The sequence below is a fragment of the Lottia gigantea genome (assembly GCF_000327385.1).
Source record: "Lottia gigantea unplaced genomic scaffold LOTGIsca_113, whole genome shotgun sequence".
In the NCBI taxonomy this organism is placed as follows: domain Eukaryota; kingdom Metazoa; phylum Mollusca; class Gastropoda; family Lottiidae; genus Lottia; species Lottia gigantea.
In genome coordinates this window covers 540,946-560,801 of record NW_008707077.1, presented here as the reverse complement: position 1 = coordinate 560,801, position 19,856 = coordinate 540,946, and the positions used below count along the sequence as shown (strand labels likewise).

Here is a 19,856-nt window from a genome sequence, read left to right as displayed (position 1 = left end):
GAATCCGTTTTTTGATAAAATGACGAAAAGTTGGATAGCAAAAGCCAAAGTAGAGCAATTAGACATGGAAATTAGAACGGGACTGTGGTAGAAATCTGTTGAGACGAAAAATATCAGAAAAAAGGAAATCAATTGTTATCTAATTTTAAATAGATTGGGAAATGTTGTACTCATGAAGCCACGTTAATCTCGTTATTGGGTGTTTGTTATTTGTAATATGTTATGTTTTTGTACTGTGTTAGTGCAATAATTGTTTTATGTAAATATACATGTACATCTTGTATTTGGAACATTTTTGAAGAGAATTTCCCCGAGGTCATTCTTAAAATTATTTGTTTCAAGATCTTGAGTCAAACAGGACATGTAACACCAGATTTCTGATACCATTATGCGATATTATCAATGTCCCCGATACACATAAACTCCATTTAAAGGGACAGATGTGCCATTTTGATTGGGGTTGATTTTAGTCTTGAATATATGTAAATAATCTTCAGAATATAAGAAAATCGCTTAATTCCTTTTAGAATACTTCCTAGAATACTAGGAGTTTTACTCACTATTTCTATATATGTCTTTTCTATATATCACAGAGTATCTTAAAATGACGAGTCGTCAGTTGTCATTTTAACATTCAAACGCAGATAATTCTGGACACACAAGGATTTGACGCCGGTGATCTGTGAACACTATTACTGTTAGCATAGCTAAAAAAAATCCCTTATAAAAAAAAAAAAAAAATGGCGCATCTGCCCTTTAAAGTTTTATCGACTGAGACACCACACATAGGCGATTACCTCTTTTTATCTCCTTCAACTGACTTTCATTGACGATGTCCGATACAGCTATTGTAAATGTGGGTGTAACTATTGACAAAGTTAGTTATTGCACACATAACGACATAGTCAGCCTTTGTGGGTTGCAAGTTATGTTAAGAAAAGTCGAACATTACATTTCTTCAAAGTTTCTCCACTATTCACCAACAGAATTTAATATCTTCAAGTAGCAGGTTTCGGAATAATAATAGTTATTTTTTATATACCTTTTTAAACTGACCAAATTACATGCTTAATATGCTTTAGTGCATTCCATGAGAATGTCTCAATGACATTTAATATACAGGCAAATAATTCTCAAACCATCATTGATACAATCCGAATATGGACATATTGGGTAATGAGTGTCTAACTTACTATATGTATTCCGGTCAAACTCGAGCTTATGCTGCTGCAAACACGATGCCTTGTAAGCTGAAGGTTGAAATTCGGCATTGCATTATAATTCATATCATAAATATAAGAAAAAGTGAGTCTAGAATCCAAAACGACTTAATTTCAAGACTCTTTCATAATTTAAATCTATGTTTATTTGGTCAGAAATACGTTTTACAATTGACCCACGCCTGGTACCATTTTTTAAAATTATAAAATAAAAAAATAATAATAACAACGTAAATGTACAAGCGTAAACTCCGATATCGACTGGGTGACCATAATACAGTATATTTCATTGTCTTATCATCACCTGAAATTAAAGTATAACTGTTAACTATCGAATTGTTGAATTTGTCAGCTGATCCAATGCCTTTCGAGACTAAGGGTACAAATAGGGGGCAGACTGTGGAGGCTGAATTCAACAAGCGGCAACTCTGTGGAGGCTTCTTGTCGCTAGCCTCTTGTGGAGCGTCGGAGAGGTATCTCTCAAGAAAATTTTCGACAAATTGACTTCATTTGGTGCATTCTGACATACATTTTGGGGCGAAAACGTATAAAAATCATACTGCTCAAGAGACTAATATTACCATGTTTAGTTGTGGATGGAAAACTATCACGTAGAATTTTTAGACTGTCGTCCATAAGTGTATTAGTTTCAATGCAAATTTTGTAAGGTGTTATAAAATAATTGAAAACGCTCAAGGAGATTTATTGAGCTAATAAAAATACATTTTTATCTTTTATACATGTTAAAGGGACAGCTTCGCCTTCCATTTGACGAATATTATTGAACTTTAGCCTCAGAAACTGATTTTTTTGCAAAGCTAATCAGTAATGGTATTCACAGCCTACCGTCGAGTGTTTCCCTCAATTAGACATTAAACTGGTGAATAATACTGAATATGGTCATTATGCGAATGACCCAAAACCAAATTAGAGATAGAACTTACTTAAAACTGCTAAACCATATCCCATTCTTGGCTCTCCCATTCTATAACTGCAAGTTGGGACCATTACTTCGTTAACGCTTGTTGGATTGCTGACGTTCACGTTTATAAAGGTATTGATTTGGTTTAATTTAATACTGTTAACCTGCATATCACCAAATCTTAAGTTTCCTTCGTATTGCATAGACTGAAATGGACAAACATAGACTGAAATAGACATATAATATCGTGGAATAATTTTCATGGGTTCAGTTCATAAAATATGGTGGCCCATGAAGGCCTGCCACAGGTGTGAGTTCTGTACCGCAATTTCATCAATTAAAATATCAAAATTTCAAAGTTCCGATATAAATCGCCATACACATTGTCTATTGTTCATGCTCTACTTTTAATCATACATTCTGATTTTAAAATCCTAGACCCTTTTTAATTCTCTGTTAAATTTGACGATACCAAGATTATGCAAAATTTCAAGTGTATAAACGATTTAGAAGCAGGAATTTTATTATAAATCAATTGAACATGGAGATTACCTGGTGCATGTGAGCTGAGATGATAACGTCAGGTTTGATGTCACGAATTAGCTGCATCTGTGAAATATAATATATATCATCACATAATTTATCTCGGCAAAAAAATCAATACCATTGACATTATAAGATAATTATTAAAGGGATTGTTTTCTAAAAAAATAAATTGTATGTGTATTGAGGACACTGATATCATCAATTTTCAAAGTTCTTAACCCATTGACAAAGATAAAATTGCTGGGGAGCGCATAAAAGTTCAATACTGATTGAAAATGCATTGAGTAGATTGCTTGAGTGTTCACTAAATGAGATATCGATTTTTTGAATTGAAATGGAAACTAGGTAAATTCTATTCATTATTTTATACATGTATAAATTGACAAATAAATATTAAATGCACTCAAATACTTAAAAAATCAAATAATCATGGTTTTATTTCCTGTTTAGGAACCATAGCAATTAGAATTTTAACTCCGTCGATTAGTCTTTAGTGGGACCAGATAATCTTTATTAAGCGGCCGACAGATTATTGTTCGGGAACTCTACTAAATAGATAAATCCGGGGTATTTTTCTCAGTCTTAAGGATGCTACTATTTTCTATTAACATCATTTTATAACTGATTATAAAATGAATGAAATATGGGATCCAAATGAGAGAAATTTAAAAATAAAAACAACTTAAACCACTAATCGAGTAAGGTACTTGTGACGGAGAAACAATTGCATTAGTCCATGCTCAGAAAATTGAACTGGACGAATGAAATAGTCTATAAAAAATATCAATATGAGCCAATGGGAAAACAGACAATTCATGTTGAGATTAAGGATTTATTATACCTTGTTGTTATTGGTTTTTAGTATTGATTCATGGGTAATAACCATCTTGAATGATGACGATTTATTTCTCATATTGGCCAACAATGGAGCAGTTCCCCATTTCGAATATAACCAATAATCAAACTGAAAAAATTATATGATATTAGAAATGAAATGAAATGAATGGAGTTTTACGTCCTACTTATATGATATTAGAGACTAAAAAGTATAGTTTTAATTCGAAAGCCTGTAGAAGGCAACTAATAATAACATATGAAAAAGACTTATACATAATACATTTTACGGATAACAATTGCCGTTCAATATTAAATATTGCAACGTTTCCACGATGGTTCTCTCATCTTTATCTAACATAATTATGGTAACATTTTTAGGAAACACAAAGAACACGATTTTAAGTTAAATAAACATAATAAAAGAAAAGCTAAAGTGATAGTGTATTGAGACATAATTAACAAGAAAACCATCGTTGAAACGTTGCAATATTATTTAGCAGTAATTGTTATCCATTCAATATAGTCAATTGCTAAATGCCACTTAAGCAAGTGATCTAATACAGTTGACAGATTCACAAAACTAAGTAGAATTTGCAGTAAAATGCAATACTTGATACTTTTAACTGTTTGAAACAACAACAGATACATCATCTACTAACATGATACAGTGGTTTCAATGAAGCACTTCACATGATGAGTGTCTTAATAGAACATACAGAAAGTGCTCATTATCATTGGCGGCGCCAGCCTTCCAAGAATGGGAGTACAATCAATAGGGGTCAGTTGACTTAATGGGTCGAGGTTAGCATTCAAAATGCGACAGCTCTGTGGAAGCGCTTAGGCGTAACTCTCTCATGGAGGTCTGAGAGGGTTCTCCCCCAAGAATATTTTGAAAAATAGAATTGATAAGTTGCATTCCGAATTTCCGATACATATTTTAGGGCAAAAATGTATAAAAATCATATTTTTAAATTTGAAACGGAGTGGGGTACAATATTGGGAGAACAAACAATTTTTATAAGGGGTCATGTACCTCTACTGGTCCCATCATTATACAATCTGATGTAGGTAGGCATGCATATGGTTGTCACCTACAAAATAGACATTGTAGCTATCACAGCTCTCTTACATTGTGAACCATGTTTGAACCAACGCATTGCTCACCTTAATAATATCTAAGAAAGACACCTGTGTACTACCATAAGTGGGTTGGAAGTATCGTTCAAATCTGTTCACTTTGTCTGGTATCCTTTTGTGAATCTTCTCCCCACCTATATCATTGTCCCCTGCAATAAATTGTACCTAAAAGAACATGTCAATTAGCTGGTAATCCAGAATCAATCATTTCAAAATGACCTCTTCCATACGAAACTACGTATACTTCTTGAATGGAAATAACACACACGAACGCAGTTCACATCCATTTTAGATCATTACCTCGACTTAATAAGTTGAATTTTTAAAAAGGCTATAATATTTACGCCATTAATTCTCATTTAAAGCCATTTCTTAACCTCTAAATGTGATTTGAAGGCCTAGTTGAAATATCAAAACCTTTATCAAAATTCTACTTATTAAGTCGAAGAAAAGATTCCAAATGGTTGTGAACTACGTTCGGGTGTGTTATTTCCATGTAAAAACCCATACAGTTTCGTAGGTGACCTCTTCGCAAGGAGACGAAATGTTGGTAATCTTAATACTAATATACTAATGTTATGTATATACTGATGGAATTTGATGGTTTTCAAAAAGACATATAATTAATTACACAATTTTTGACACAGCATTAACCCCGTTTACCATTTTATACTTCTTTTATTTATTGTCTTAGTAATGTCAAAAGATTTGATTGAACCCCAAATAGTGTCACATGCATGCAATAAGGAACACCACAAATTAGGAAGCCTTTATCAAGTTGTTTTTATCCATAGAAACACAAAAATTATGTTACTGTACCAAGGGTTATAGGTGCCAGACAATTCGTGCGTTCTTGGTGGATCGAGGTGGTAATCAGAAAGAATGCAACAACTTAAACAGACTGTCTTGGCCTTTGAAAAGTTCGAGAACTTCATGACACATAACATACCTTTGACTGTTTGGCTAACTGAAAGATATCCATGAAGCGATTATAATAAGTATCGTATTGTTCATGTGTAGCTTGGTCACCTTCATCCATCAAATCTCCCAGAAACATCACAATATCTGGCTGACTGTACAGATAGACTCGTTCGAATGTCTTTTTCAGATACCTGTCAAATAGGTCGAATCATTAATTGAAAAATGAGCAAGATTTTCAAAGCCTCAAAGCTGACGCACTGTTTACCGGAAACACTATTTACGTGTTGAAAAGTATACCAAATAATTATGATCTGAAATAGTTTGAATACACGTGTTATTTACCTTGTTGAACTCTCTTGAACAATAAGTTAGTTTTCTCTACCCACTTGAAAAACGTGGTGAAATCAATGTGTCCTAGTAAAAGGAAGTGTGATTTTGATTCCATTTCTCATTCGATTGTTAGTTTTTACCATAATGTCGCGTTACCAAATTATCTGTATATCAAAGTTAGGCAGACATTTACAAAAATTCAGACATTGTACCTGTGTTTGTTGCCAATTTCTTAAGCCGTCCTTTGTAAATTGTTATTGGCACCACTTTCGGTGTAGTTTTACATGAATCTAATTCGGAAATGTGGCGATCATTTTATCAAACCTACCTGTCAGCATCCCATCTACTTATACTTCCTATTGGGAACATAGGTTCTAAATATTCCCCTTGTATTTGTGGATCGGCTACCAATAGAACAACCAGATTTCTGTCACTAAAATATAAAAGGCCTACTTACATTGACTTCCAACAATACCAGAAAATGTGCTAACACACCTCAATCCTTATGATATTATCCTATTAAAGGGATTGTATTAAAATAAACCATTACAATCCCATGTAATAAGGTATACTAATACTCATGATTTAATAAGTAGGCCCAAAGAGATAAGATTCGTGAATTGTGATTTGAAATTGATTATTTTATAAATAAATTTAAGTTAATTAAATGATTATTGATTATGAAATGAATTGAAGTTTGAAATGAATTTACTTAATCCTTATGTGATACAGCATATTATTTTGCGATTTGTGACGTCATCAAACGCTTAATTTTAGTGGAATTGAAGGAGAAGTCTGCTCGAAATTGGAATGGTGCAAATTGATGTTCTCAGTGTCCCCGATATAAATAAAAACGTTTTGAAAACCTCTTTGCAATCCCTTTAATTACTTCCATAGCATTTATAATCATCCTGTCTTTTGATTTGCTAGCCATTTTATTTCAAACAATTGTTTACATCATTTTATAATTTGTTATTTCTGACCTCATCAATGATCTTTTGTTAATGTTTTATATATCTTTAAGTGTTTTTGGTGATTTTATTTTTGATGTTAATTTGTATATGATTTTTAGTAAAATGATAATAGTTTAAGACTTTTGTTGGACCTATTGAAAATTCTATTATTATTAATATTATTTATGTATCATTCACGACAGTATCTATTTTAACATTTGACGTCATAAATTAATTTCTTCCAACGCCTATTATCATAACTACCTACGATGACTAGTGAACTTAACCTGGTGGCAATATTATACCACATGCAATAAATCCATGAAACAAAGTAATAACAGAATCACGCTTAGAGGCACTTTTCAATAATTAGTTTAATGGATATATCGCCTTGTATAGAGATTCTATTCTTTAGTCGTGACACCTGGCAAGTCCAACGGATACACTTTTTAACCAAGTTTGAGAATTAAAAATTTTAAGTGGCTTTGGTCAAAACAAGTTATTGACTATTTCATCAATTATATTCCCATATTGTGTTCATTCTGCTCCTCTTTGGAGTCTGAGAGGTAAAGATGCAATTTGTTTTCATTTTCAGAACGTTGACTTTTGAAAATTCTATAATATTTGTAAACATGTTCTTAGCCTACCTGTTCTCTGGTAGTGGTGGCCATATTAATTGTTGATACCAAAACACAACACATTCATTATATAATAACAAGCACATTACAATAACTAATAAAACACACACCATTTTATTTTTTACTTTCCTGTAGTAATACACATCCATTTTTGATTTCATTTTTAAGATGAATTATCCATGTACATGTATTAAGATGCAATTGAAAAAGACCATATCATGTGTACGCATGGTTGATTATGTGTCACTGTCACCGCTGGCGTATATGTATCAAATTTATCTATAGTTAGATAAAACCGACCTCTTTCAGTCAATATTATTAGATGTACAACAAGGAAGGATATGGTTGTTTCAAACTAATATAAATTCAATTATTACGTACACGTATTTACAAATAAATGTATATGACTATAATAAAACTGTCTGTTTTGAGATAACTGTCACGTCCTAACAGATAGTAGCTAAATTAGTCACTCAGTATATCTTAAAATACAATGTATGGTAGAATCTATACAAAAATAACTTTTAAATATTTTCTTAATCTGTCCCGTTACTCGAATTGATAAATTTATGGTTTGAATGTGTTTTTGAAGACGATTTGTGAACATTATCTCACAAAAATGACTGATTTCCATTGCAAAATTTCGTAAAAGCAAATTCAACTGCAAATGAAAACTTACAGAAAGAGAAAACGGTATTAATTATATACGTTTATACTTGTAGTTAAAACATAGTTAGACAGTAGTCCTTTGTTGTTTTAGGCCATTATTTCAAAGAATGTACTGTTTTTGTGAACACCTACTCACAAATTCCAAAAACTGTACTTTCTTTGACCTAAGAATGTACAGTTTTTGAAAAAAATAGTACATTATTAAACTTAAGAAAGAACAGATTTTCAGATAACTAGAACAAACATATTATTGCAATTTTTGAAGCAATACTACAGTCAAATGAATCAAAATACCTTAGGCAAATTCATTCCTGGCATTGAAAGTTTGAACTCTCTGAGTTCCTTATGTTCTTTGTCACTGGTTTCCTCATTAACGCAACGTTCTTGCTTAAATTTAGTTGGGCTTGTATCCACCAATTCTTCCAATTTATGATTTTTGGAACCACTATGCAATACGGAACTCACAGAGGCTTGCTGGGCATCACTTGTTCTTTTATATGCTCGTACAGCATTAGATCGGTGTCCAGTCTTTTCAGTGATCAATTGCTCGTCCACTCCAGCTTGATATAAACGAGTTGCAGCTGTGGCACGAAGGGAATGATTACTAAAGTTTCCAATTATACCAGCCGACTGACATAAATGTTTAACAGTGGACTGTATGGTATGAATTCCTACAGGAGAATCACAGTACCAAACATCAGAGCATGGCATCTTCTTGGGACGCAGATAAAATGCATCTACTGTACCGTTTTTTGGACGCAGAGCTATATACTTTTCATATAATCTAACTGGACATCTTAATGGGTTAGAATTTTCATAAGCTCTTGTCATTTTAGGACTGACTTTCCTGTGATCTAAACCACCTTGGTTTGTCTTTGAAACATCTTCTATGTACTGCAGATATTTTTTACCCCCTAAGTCATACTTAACAGACAATTGAGTGTTCATACCAAACCTTAAGTTCCTGTGTTCTTGAGCAGCTCGCAGTGCAAAATGTAATCCAAACAAGAAAAGAAGAGTATCCAATAACTGCAGTGGGTTACTTTCACCTAACAAACCTTTACTCCATAAAATCTCTTCTTGTTCTATTGTAATAATCAGACTTCTTGGTATTAATACCCAGTCCAAGTCTCGACAACTCCTTCATTTTACTGTTCAGAACACTTCTTAAACCCTGATATTCTTGTTCATCCATAAAGGCTATTAAACGTCCATTCTGACGAAGGTAGTGCTGTATAGATATAATAATCTCATACAAAGTATTTGGTTTATAATTATCACCGGATTCCTTACGCACTTCAGCTATAAAAAAGGAAAGTGCTTCATTCAATTCTTGACTGGAAAGATTAAATAAATCTTTTTCTTCAGAGTTATTATTGTTTCTGTGTTTCTTCCACATTCTAAACAAATTAACTGCCCATCTAGTTTTATTTTCAGTTTTAATACTAAGACCACTTATAACCAAATTCTTTAGATCAGAATCGTCCAGGGGCTTGGAAAACCTCAGTGAAGTCTTGGCATTTTCTGGCAAATTTCTTCAAATCAAAGATTGGTAACTGTATGGCTTCTTTTACATAATTTTCCTCCAAATTCAGAGCATCACTAAGAACAGTATCCGTTTCTAAATTATAATCATCTATTTCACAAGTCTTTGTTTGGGTAATATATATATCATCATCACTAGAACCTGACATCTTGACACTTGAAGCATCAACTATTCAATGAATGAATGCATGAATGTTTAAAAGTGTACATTCTTAAAGTAACAACTGTCTTAAAACAACATTCAGTAGTGAGCTGTGTGCATGCTCATTTAATGTTCAAAAAGATTACATTCTTAAAGTGATATACATTGAGTCTCTCTCACAAACAAAATTTACTCACAGATACTTTGTTTTAAGACAGATAAAGGCCTCAAACTGTACTTTCTGTCAACAGAGGGGTTAACACCCCTCAGTTGTTTCTTCTGTTGACAGAAAGTAGTTTGAGGCCTTTATCCCTTACATAGATAACCTCACAGTAAAAAAGCATGTTATTGTTTATATATGCATCCGATATACAGGGGTAAATGTCAAATGTTATTATAGTCACCAACAGCTACCAAAGAACAACTCGTTCAAACTAATCTAATTCTCTCAGCTGTTAACAGATGCTACCAATGATATAATTATATATCTTTATTTCCTCCAATAGTGGAGATTTTCAAAAAACATATATACAGCACTACACTAACAATTATGAACCATATAGCCTACTGAATTACACAATAGAAACAATAGAAATACATATATAGAAATATTTTTATATCGCTGACATTTTCTTTTTTAGTATTGTAGGCTATTTATTGCATATATATAGTCAAAGTCTATTGTCAAAGGGTTTTCTATAGAAACAATACTATCTTTTGGGGATATTTCAAAATACTTCATATCAGCCCAGTAAAAAACATGTCGTTATCGCGGTTCAACAATATCTATCCATTTTTTAAGTTCCAGTTTAACTCATAATTGTTTGGCCAGCAAAAACCAGATTTTGATGAGGTATGTTTTTGATTACCTTTAATGTTTTATTATTTTTCTTCTTCAGAAAGCTGTTTTGAACACATTTCCGCCGGGTGTCACTTTGGAAATTGTTTTATGAAATAAAATTATATATGGCCGTCATCTTTGAAATTAAATTTCTTGGAATTTTTGAGTATTGTAAAATTGCAATAAATCAGGAGCTATCATGGTAAATAAATTAAGTCGAAATTTATTCATTGTTTTGTTTTATCATACCTGCTAAGAACATTCCAACTTTTTATTGCAACCATTGCAATAAAAACGTTCTTGGCTATTTGCAAAAATCAAGCCTCAAAATGATCTATTGGTGTAGTCGGAGGCTGTCGGAAAATTATAGACACCAGTTCTGCACTGATTCGTCCTATTAAATAAAGCTTGAGTTGTTAGACTGGTTTTTTAAGGAGAGAATGAGTAAATTATAAACTACATTTGATCCAATTTGAAATGTGGAACGTATTCTATGTTAGTCTGTCGGTTCGTCTCGGTTATTGCACTTGTTCTTGAAAACGTGTTCGATTTTTAGCTCGCAAATGCTCTTGAAGCTGAAAGGCACAATTCCCGACGGATTTTGACAAAACTAGGTCATATTGTTCAGTAAGAAGTTCGAAAGAAGTGTATGACTCATAATGACTGACTAAAGGTTGATTATTTTATACTGTACTCTCAGATATTCTTATTTAAGATCACCATCCCTTGATGACAATTAAATATCCCATAAATATATTCTTAGCCTACCTGTTTTCAGGTAGTGGTGGCCATATTAATTGTTGATACCAAAACACAACACATTCATTATATAATAACAAGCACATTACAATAACTAATAAAACACACACCATTTTATTTTTTACTTTCCTGTAGTAATACACATCCATTTTTGATTTCATTTTTAAGGTGAAAAATCCATGAATATTTACACTTAATATTAAAGCGGTTAACGCTTACCACACTTAATGGTGTACTACAATGTCCCCTTTTCATGAATCATAGCGTTATATAAAAAATGTTCGTAAGCAGAGCATGCTTTCACGAAAGATCGATCGTTTGATATACACATATGGCCGACTTGTCATATAGAACTATTATGGCATTGACTATATACCACTGTGTGGTATGCGTTAAATTAGGCCAATGTCATTTATAAATATATGGAGACAAAATGTGGTAACTAAATTTTACCTCGTTTGTTTTTATTTGGCTTATTTTATCAATTTTTTTAAAGATATTTCTAAAAATCACACTTTTTAGGTTTCAAAAATTTAAATATTGTGCACATTTCACATTGTTACCACATTAAGACATAAAAAGATTGCTAGCGAAGGAAAATATCTGCTCTATTTAATTTCGGTGACAAGCGTTTTCGGGCATTTTGGTGTGTTTATAATCCCTCAGTATTACTACTATTACTCTCAAGGAAGGTACTCTATCAGACAAGTGGAAAGAAGCCAAATGTAACATCAATATTCAAGAAAGGATGTAAAAAGCAGGCATGTAACTACAGACTCATCAATCTAACACGTGTTGTCGAAAACATAATGGAATCCAAACACAAGATGAGTTATGCCATATACACCAATACACACCTTTACAGCAGAAGCAACGTGTCATAATAAACTCTACCAGCTCTTCGTTGTCACAGGTTGAAAGTGGCCTTCCTCAAGGCAGTGTGCCGACGGTGGAAAAGACAAATTATCAAATACCAGAATCAGAGGAAATAGCAAGAAATTCGCCAAACATCAAAAAATAATAGATTTAAGGAAGAACTCTTAGAATACTTTAATTCCAGATATACATTTTAGGTTAATATCCAAATCATAGGTCAAGAAGCATGTATTGCCTACAATAAACTGAAGAACAGTTAAATTAGATATCAAAATTTAGGCTTATGACATGGTGAAAATTTTAAAAAACTAGGAACACAAAAATGGATCGGAGCGGAGCAACTTCCGTAAGATAGCTTGCCAGGCAAGGTAATATACGACCACTGGCAGCTTTGATTTTGAATAAAAATATTAAGCAGTACAGTAACAATCAGCAGTATGAAATATTCCACCTTCAGTCATATACTTCTTTTGAACTCTTTAGGGCGATACTGAATAATATTGAGTATGAGTTATAGCCCTTGTTCTTGAAATGTGTTAAATTTTGCCGATACAATATTTAATCCATCCATTGACAAACAAAATCAAGATAACTTACCAGACAAGGTAATATATGCCCACTGGCAGCTTTGATTTTGAATATAAATATTTAGCAGTACAGTAACAATCACCAGTATGAAATATTCAACCTTCAGTCACACACTTCTTTTGAACTCTTTAGGGCAATACTGAATAACATTGAGTATGAGTTCAATTTTTAGCTCATGAAAACTCTAGAAGGTATGTCAAAATCCAGCAAGAATCATGCCTTTTAGTGTTTAAGAGCTAAATATGAAAGCGTTTTCAAGAACAAGGGCAATAATTCATACTAAATATTTTTGATTCTTCTGATTTTCTGTAGGGTTCATCCTTGGGTGATTACGAACATTCACACCAGGTTTTATCAAAATCCGCCAAGAATTGTGTCCTGTAGAGTGATTACTAGATAAAATTTGAATGCGTTTTCAAGAACAAGGGCAATAAGTTACAAAAACTCATACTAAATATTTTTCGATTTTTCTGATTTCAATACGGTATATCCTTGGGTGATAATAAACACTCATGCCAAGTTTCGTCAAAATCCGCCAAGAATTGTGCTTTCTAGAGTGTTTACAAGTTAAAATTGAAAGCGTTTTCAAGAACAAGGGCAATAACTCATACTAATATTTTTCAATTCTTCTGATTTTCAATAGGGTCCATCCTTGGGTGATTACGAACACTCACACCAAGTTTCGTCAAAATCCGTCAAGTATTGTGCCTTTTAGAGTGTTTACGAGCTAAAAATTGAATGCGTTTTCAAGAACAAGGGCAATAACTCATACTAAATAATTTTCAATTTTTCTGATTTTCAATAGAGTTTATCCTTGGTTGATAACAAGAAGAACAGGAGCAATAACTCATATTGGATATTTTTTCGATTTTATCGATTTTCAATAGGGTTCATCCTAGTTTCATCAAAATCCGTAAAGAATTGTGACTTGTAGAGTGTTTACAAGCAATTGTGGACGACGGACGGACCGACGGACATGGGTGACGGCAATATACGCTCCACATTTCATGTGGGAGTATAAAAATCAAAAACACCTGTAAAGAATTGTCGTCTGTGGATTGAACACAAGTTGCACAATATAGCTAATAGAGTCACGATATTTGGGTGAAAAATTATCCGATCGTCACGGAAATCGATAGGGATCATTTTCATAATGATATTGACACACAAAATTAAAATCAAAATCAAAAGAATCTGTAAAGAATTGTAGCCTGTAGAGTGAGCACGAACCAAATGTGAACGGACGGACCGACAGGGTGATTACAATATACGCTCATCTTATGTGTGGGCGTATAAGAAAAAAGTGACATTTTTTTCTGGCCTTAACGCCTTAATATCCGATCCGTATTTCACGTCCGAAATAGCTGAGGTTGCCCGAATTTCTAACTTAGTTATGAGATTTTTGCCCGAAAAACATGCCTTCTGGGTTGACGCCCCCCAACCCCCCGCTCCCCTCCCCCCATGTGGCTCTGCCACTGTCGTAGAAAGAGCACAGGATGAAATATATGTGAACAGACAGAAGGTAAATTGAGAGTATAAAAATGACATTAATTGAGTAAAAGCATAATATTGACGTTTAATGAAATATAACAGATAACAATTGCAAGTGATAAAAACAATGACATGAGTATTTCATGATTCTTAGTATATCAGAGAATGATTATTACTGTTTAAAGATGGTCATTCTACTAGCTACAGGATTCTATACTTATTGTTATGTTTGATAACTACTTCAGGCATATAACTAAGATTATATGAATATAATGGTAGAACTTCAAGTACCAATGTTCGGCAGATAAATAAGAATCATAATATATACACACACAATCTGAGAATTCATAAACTTAAGTTGGGCAGAAAACTTAAACTGAATGGTGACTTGAAGCAGTTTAACACCGGAGTTCAACATTCACTTACTTAGTTCTCAGAAATACTGTAATACCCGCTTTTAAATATTGCACATATCAAGGTCTACACAATGCCCAAATAAGAATCTATTATCCAATAAATAAAAGTCCAAAACCCATGAAAATATGACTTTGACCTCCATATTTGATTGTTGTTTGACCTTGATGACAGAAAAAACAATGACAAAATATTAAATTTAAATAATAAAAAAAGGAAAAAAAAAAAGAGCTTCAAACTTTCTCACAAAAAAGTTTTTTTTACTAATTGACCAATGTCATGGTTATGCTCACCTTCATACACAATGTGAAACTATTACGAACTTCATCTTGAATAACTTAACTGTAATAACCACCTTTCTTGTGTCACAGAGGTTTGTAAATGCAGCCAATTGATTGGATTGTACATAAAGGAATACAGCCAATCAGAACCCTAAACAGAAAGTCTGCAAAATGTAATATGCCATGATGTTTCCAGTCTTTAGGGTCTATGTCAAGGGCTCTGTAAAATCATTGCATTCCATGACACAAGGAAGGTGACTTTTGCAGTCACGGTATAAAAGTCACAGTATAAGGCGAAGTTTGTAATAGCTAGATGGGTTATGCTCAAGCAAAATGCTCTCCTTTAAATTCCAATATTCTGGATGGTAATCACATTTCACACTACTACTGCCTTTCTTTTAGATTATTCTAAAAACATCTGCTGCTCAAAAGGACATTTTACATCAATCAATGATGCCCATCCAATTTTTATAAATGGACTGTGTTTTGGGCGGTGTGAATTGTGATTACAAAGGAGCGAAAAGATTTCAAACTGAAATCAGCGAAAGAGCTCAATACATAAATCAAACTTAAAATTCAACATAATAAAATATAAATAATGATTTTAGAGGAAACAAAATTTCAAAATAGTTGAAATAACATTATATTAAAGAGATTTAGGAGTCTAAATTTTTGCTGATTTTAAACAACCAGATCATAAGTAATGATCCCATTCTGAATTGAAAGCTAATGGTTAAGACATTGATTGGTTGTTTAAATATTTAAATTATAGATAAACCATACATCACATTTTCATTCTGACAAATAACATTAAGCTATCATTTGGGAAAGCAAATATTTAGATGACCATATCTCTTTAATCATTTTTTCTCAAATTAACTTAATTCAAAGAAAATTAATAAAATATACAGGATAATAATTAAATGAACTTATCATGAAATTTGGACTGAAACAACCTCCTACATTACACTACTGTCAGGCAATTAGGTAAACAAAGAACTAACTGATAGATTTTACCCCAGGATTACTGTCAACAGTAACAGTAAAATTCTTTAATTTGACAAATCGGTTGAAATTTCACCTTAAACATGATCATTTTTGTGGTTTGATAGAAGTTTATCACATTCATGTTTCTAGAAATTTTACAGTAATTTTATATTTTATGAAGCAATAGAAACATTTACATTATATATAATAACAAATGATAGAAACAGAAAAAAAAAGTTTAACAACAATTTGAACAAAACAGGTCAATTACTGGTAAGATAATTCATTGGAACCAGAAAGATTAAGTTTGTTTAGACCGGAACTGAAAAAAGTGTGAAAAACACCTTATGGTACCTAGACTATGTCTACAAGCTGGCCTTGGTCAGACCTTGTGGTAATGGTTTCCCCTGTATCTTTATCAACCAGATTGACTGAAATCATCAGGAAGTGAACTGTTCAAGATTATCAAATAGATCTAACAAGTGAATCCATTGTAAGTAGCCTCAATACTCAATATTCTTCAATTATACATTCTTTCCTATCTAAGATTTGACCAAGGATAACAACCAAGTTTTATGCTGGTAAACTTTTCTTTGAATTGTCAGGACATTTCAGTAACTAAAAATATCACAGAAACATTTATCACAACTAAAATACAAATCTTAGCCTACCATATACATGTATATAATGAATACACAAGACAATTTCACGGAATCTAGGCTAGGATTAGATGACTTATCTTGAAACTATTACACAAACGGTCTTAATTTCTTGCAAAATACTTTTCAAAACTAAGATTTTCAAAATATAATTTCCAATATATATCCACAAAGGTATAGATAAGCTAGAGATGTACTGATAGAACTATAACAAGCTTTGGTGAAGATCAGATGGATTTCATAATATTTTAAATGATTTACTTGCTGTCAACTGGCGTATAATTAAAGACATAACTGATCAATTACATTATCATTATTTTCATAAATGCACTCTAGTTTTAGAAATCCTTTACATCTTCATAATGTTTTATAAAACCTAGAGTATCATAACCTAGAGTTACTATTAAATTTATCAGATGTCATTCAATGAGGATAAATCAAAATATATAAATACAAGGTTAACATTACCCATATACTTATCATGTTATTGATCTTAACATCCTTCAAACAAAGTAATGAATATGTATTAAAGGAATTGTCAAGAGGTTTTCTATACTTTTATGTGTATCGGGACCATATACGGCTTTCATTTTTCTTCTTTCAAATTTTAAATCCGAGATTCCTGTATTAATAGACATGCTTATCCCTATATAGTCATTATTGTAAAAGCTGCTTATAATTTCCTTACAGCATTTGCCATACTGACATCCACAGACATTAAAATTGGAATGGTGGAAATTGAAGCTATTACTATCCCGGATTGTGTTACAGTTTAAGCGAACCTCTTTACAATCCCTTTAAAATCTTTATATATAGTGGTGCCAAGAAAATCTTATGACTAAACAAAAGATAGATATTCTGTCTATCCTAATAATATAACTAACAATGATAATGAGGATGAAATGTATGGAAGCCGACATTACAATATAATACTTAAAGACAAAACAATTTCACACAAAAAGCTAGTGTTCTGTTTATCGCACCAAATCTAATATCCAGAAGAAGGTTACTATTAATATAGGAGAGGTCAATAGCAACGTCCATTTTTTTTTTTGAAGTTCACTTTAATTGTAGCAAAATAGATACCTTTGAGTTGAAACTCTCTTGAGCTTTTTTCATTTTGATTTAAAGATATGCAACATACTACCTTTTCTTAAACTTAACAGTTTTTGAGAACAACGACATATAAGTATTAAGTTCAAAAGATTTGGTGCAATCACAGAATATATAAGCAGTATATATTTTGAAATGCTCTAATTTGAACAATAAAATATACAGCAATATTACATGACAGTAAGCATGACCTACTTTCTTTAATATACAATAGCTTTATCATATACAGTTTAACTTATATCCAAAGTAATGTTTCATTTTAAATGATTTCATTCAAAAGAAATTTATTCGGAGCTATTTTCCAAAATGGCCTCAATTGAATTATTTTTTTTAATTGCATAGCCTAGAAAAAAAGATTTGTATATTTTCTCCAAAATTGACCAATGATTGGCTAAATAAAACTTCTGATAGAAGTGATACTTTAGTGAGCGACTAGTGGACAAAGTTAGTTGAGCAACTAAGCTAAGAAAGTTACAAATGGACATCTATATATCACATTGATTTAGATTGATATGAGAAGCCAATTAACTCAACTTCCTTGATCACTGGACCTAATTAAGGGAATATTTTTATGTGAATATTATCAATCAAGGCATCCATAAGTCCCTTTTCTCAACTTTTGATTTAGTTGTGTTAGGATATAAACATACAACATAAAATCCTCTTAGTAACAGAACCACTGCACTGTTTCTCAAATAATCTTACAATCAGCTGTTATAAGTGTAGTATGTAAAACAGCATTTTTTAACATGTTTATAAAACAATAGCCTGATCTGAGGACTTCCTGATCTGAAGACTTCCTGATCTGAAGACTTCCTGATCTGAAGACTTACTAATCTGAAGACTTCCTGATCTGAAGACTTCCTGATCTGAGGACTTCCTGATCTGAAGACTTCCTAATCTGAAGGCTTCCTGATCTGGGACAAGGTAGTTGAGCCAATGGGCAAATTACATCAACCATATTAGGAACAGGTAGCAATCTAACTAATTATATATATAGTGGAATGTGACAGCTTGATTTATAACTGAAGTTGGCTTCCCTGTTAAAGTATTACTAAAAGGAAGTTAAATTCAAAATTTAGTTTTAAGATATACAAGATTTTGAAATACAATCTTCTGATTTAGTAAAAATGCTTTTGAAATCTGTTGAAGACAATGTTATACAGAGTTGTCTTAAGCTTTGTTTTATCAACTGATATAGCACAATTTTAGCTTGCGACCACTGTTTTCAGAATTACAATCGAAAGTCTGGTTCTTAAATATTAGTGTTCCTTGACACTTTCGTTCATTGACTGTTGTCACCTGCAGGGCATATTTATCATTCCCAATTGAAGTTTGATCAATATTAGGTCAAACTGTAAGGAGATGGTTAGTACTGTTTTGATAATTGATAACAATCTAAATGCCAAATATTGACTCTGAAAAGTGATATGATAGATAAAACTGAGCTCTATCAATCAGTAAATCAAATATTTAGAAGACTATTTCCCTTTAAAGACGTATTCTTCTATTTTGGGACTAAGTAAGCCCTGTTGCCTATTTTGTATAAAATTTAAAGATCTTAAATAACAGTACCTAAATAACATCTAATTTTGTAGAAATATGTGAATTTGACTAGGTTTTCTTCATACAAATTCAGCCAAAAGTAGAATGTAATGTTGAGGTTATATCACACAACAATGCAATTTTCTCTGAATTAGTTATATTAGATTATATTGATAATAGAGCAATATTTGAATTTGGCCTTTATAAGGTCTGTAGCACGGATTTCAATAGATATACAACATTAAAATATTCCACTGAGCTAAAGGACTAGAATAATATATACATCACCCTCAAAACATATTTTATCGTTCAGCACAACTTAACTTCAGCATAGCACTATTATAGTATCATGTTGTGTCCTCAGAATATAGTCAATCTACAGGTCAAGTTTTAATACCTCAATAATTCATTAAGATCTGTTTTCAGGGTTTGTTAAAACAGT

The 19,856-nt window shown here is 32.2% G+C and overlaps 2 protein-coding genes across 2 annotated transcripts; both read right to left on the bottom strand.

Annotated features, from left to right (window-relative positions):
* Positions 1-1,349: 1,349 nt before the first annotated feature.
* On the bottom strand, positions 1,350-7,692 carry LOTGIDRAFT_237661 (hypothetical protein). The gene is made up of 8 exons (XM_009047544.1): positions 7,514-7,692; positions 6,242-6,346; positions 5,612-5,774; positions 4,690-4,827; positions 3,530-3,652; positions 2,695-2,751; positions 2,165-2,348; positions 1,350-1,524 (listed from the first exon to the last, which is right to left on the bottom strand). The coding sequence occupies exons 1-8, from the start codon at positions 7,663-7,665 to the stop codon at positions 1,373-1,375; spliced, it is 1,074 nt and encodes a 357-aa protein (XP_009045792.1). The 5' UTR covers positions 7,666-7,692; the 3' UTR covers positions 1,350-1,372.
* Positions 7,693-8,458: 766 nt separating this feature from the next.
* LOTGIDRAFT_171357 (hypothetical protein) lies at positions 8,459-11,609 on the bottom strand (the record flags this gene model as incomplete). The annotated part of the gene is made up of 3 exons (XM_009047543.1): positions 8,459-9,258; positions 9,293-9,510; positions 11,470-11,609. The coding sequence occupies 3 exons, from the start codon at positions 11,607-11,609 to the stop codon at positions 8,459-8,461; spliced, it is 1,158 nt and encodes a 385-aa protein (XP_009045791.1).
* Positions 11,610-19,856: the final 8,247 nt, after the last annotated feature.

Coding starts and splice junctions, on each gene's coding strand:
- LOTGIDRAFT_237661 (XM_009047544.1), bottom strand. CDS start 7,665: ATGAAATCAAAAATGGATGTGTATTACTACAGGAAAGTAAAAAATAAA. Junction 4,828..5,611: donor AGTTAGCCAAACAGTCAAAG/GTATGTTATGTG, acceptor ATGTTCTTTTAG/GTACAATTTATTGCAGGGGA. Junction 2,349..2,694: donor TCTCAGCTCACATGCACCAG/GTAATCTCCATG, acceptor TGTCCATTTCAG/TCTATGCAATACGAAGGAAA.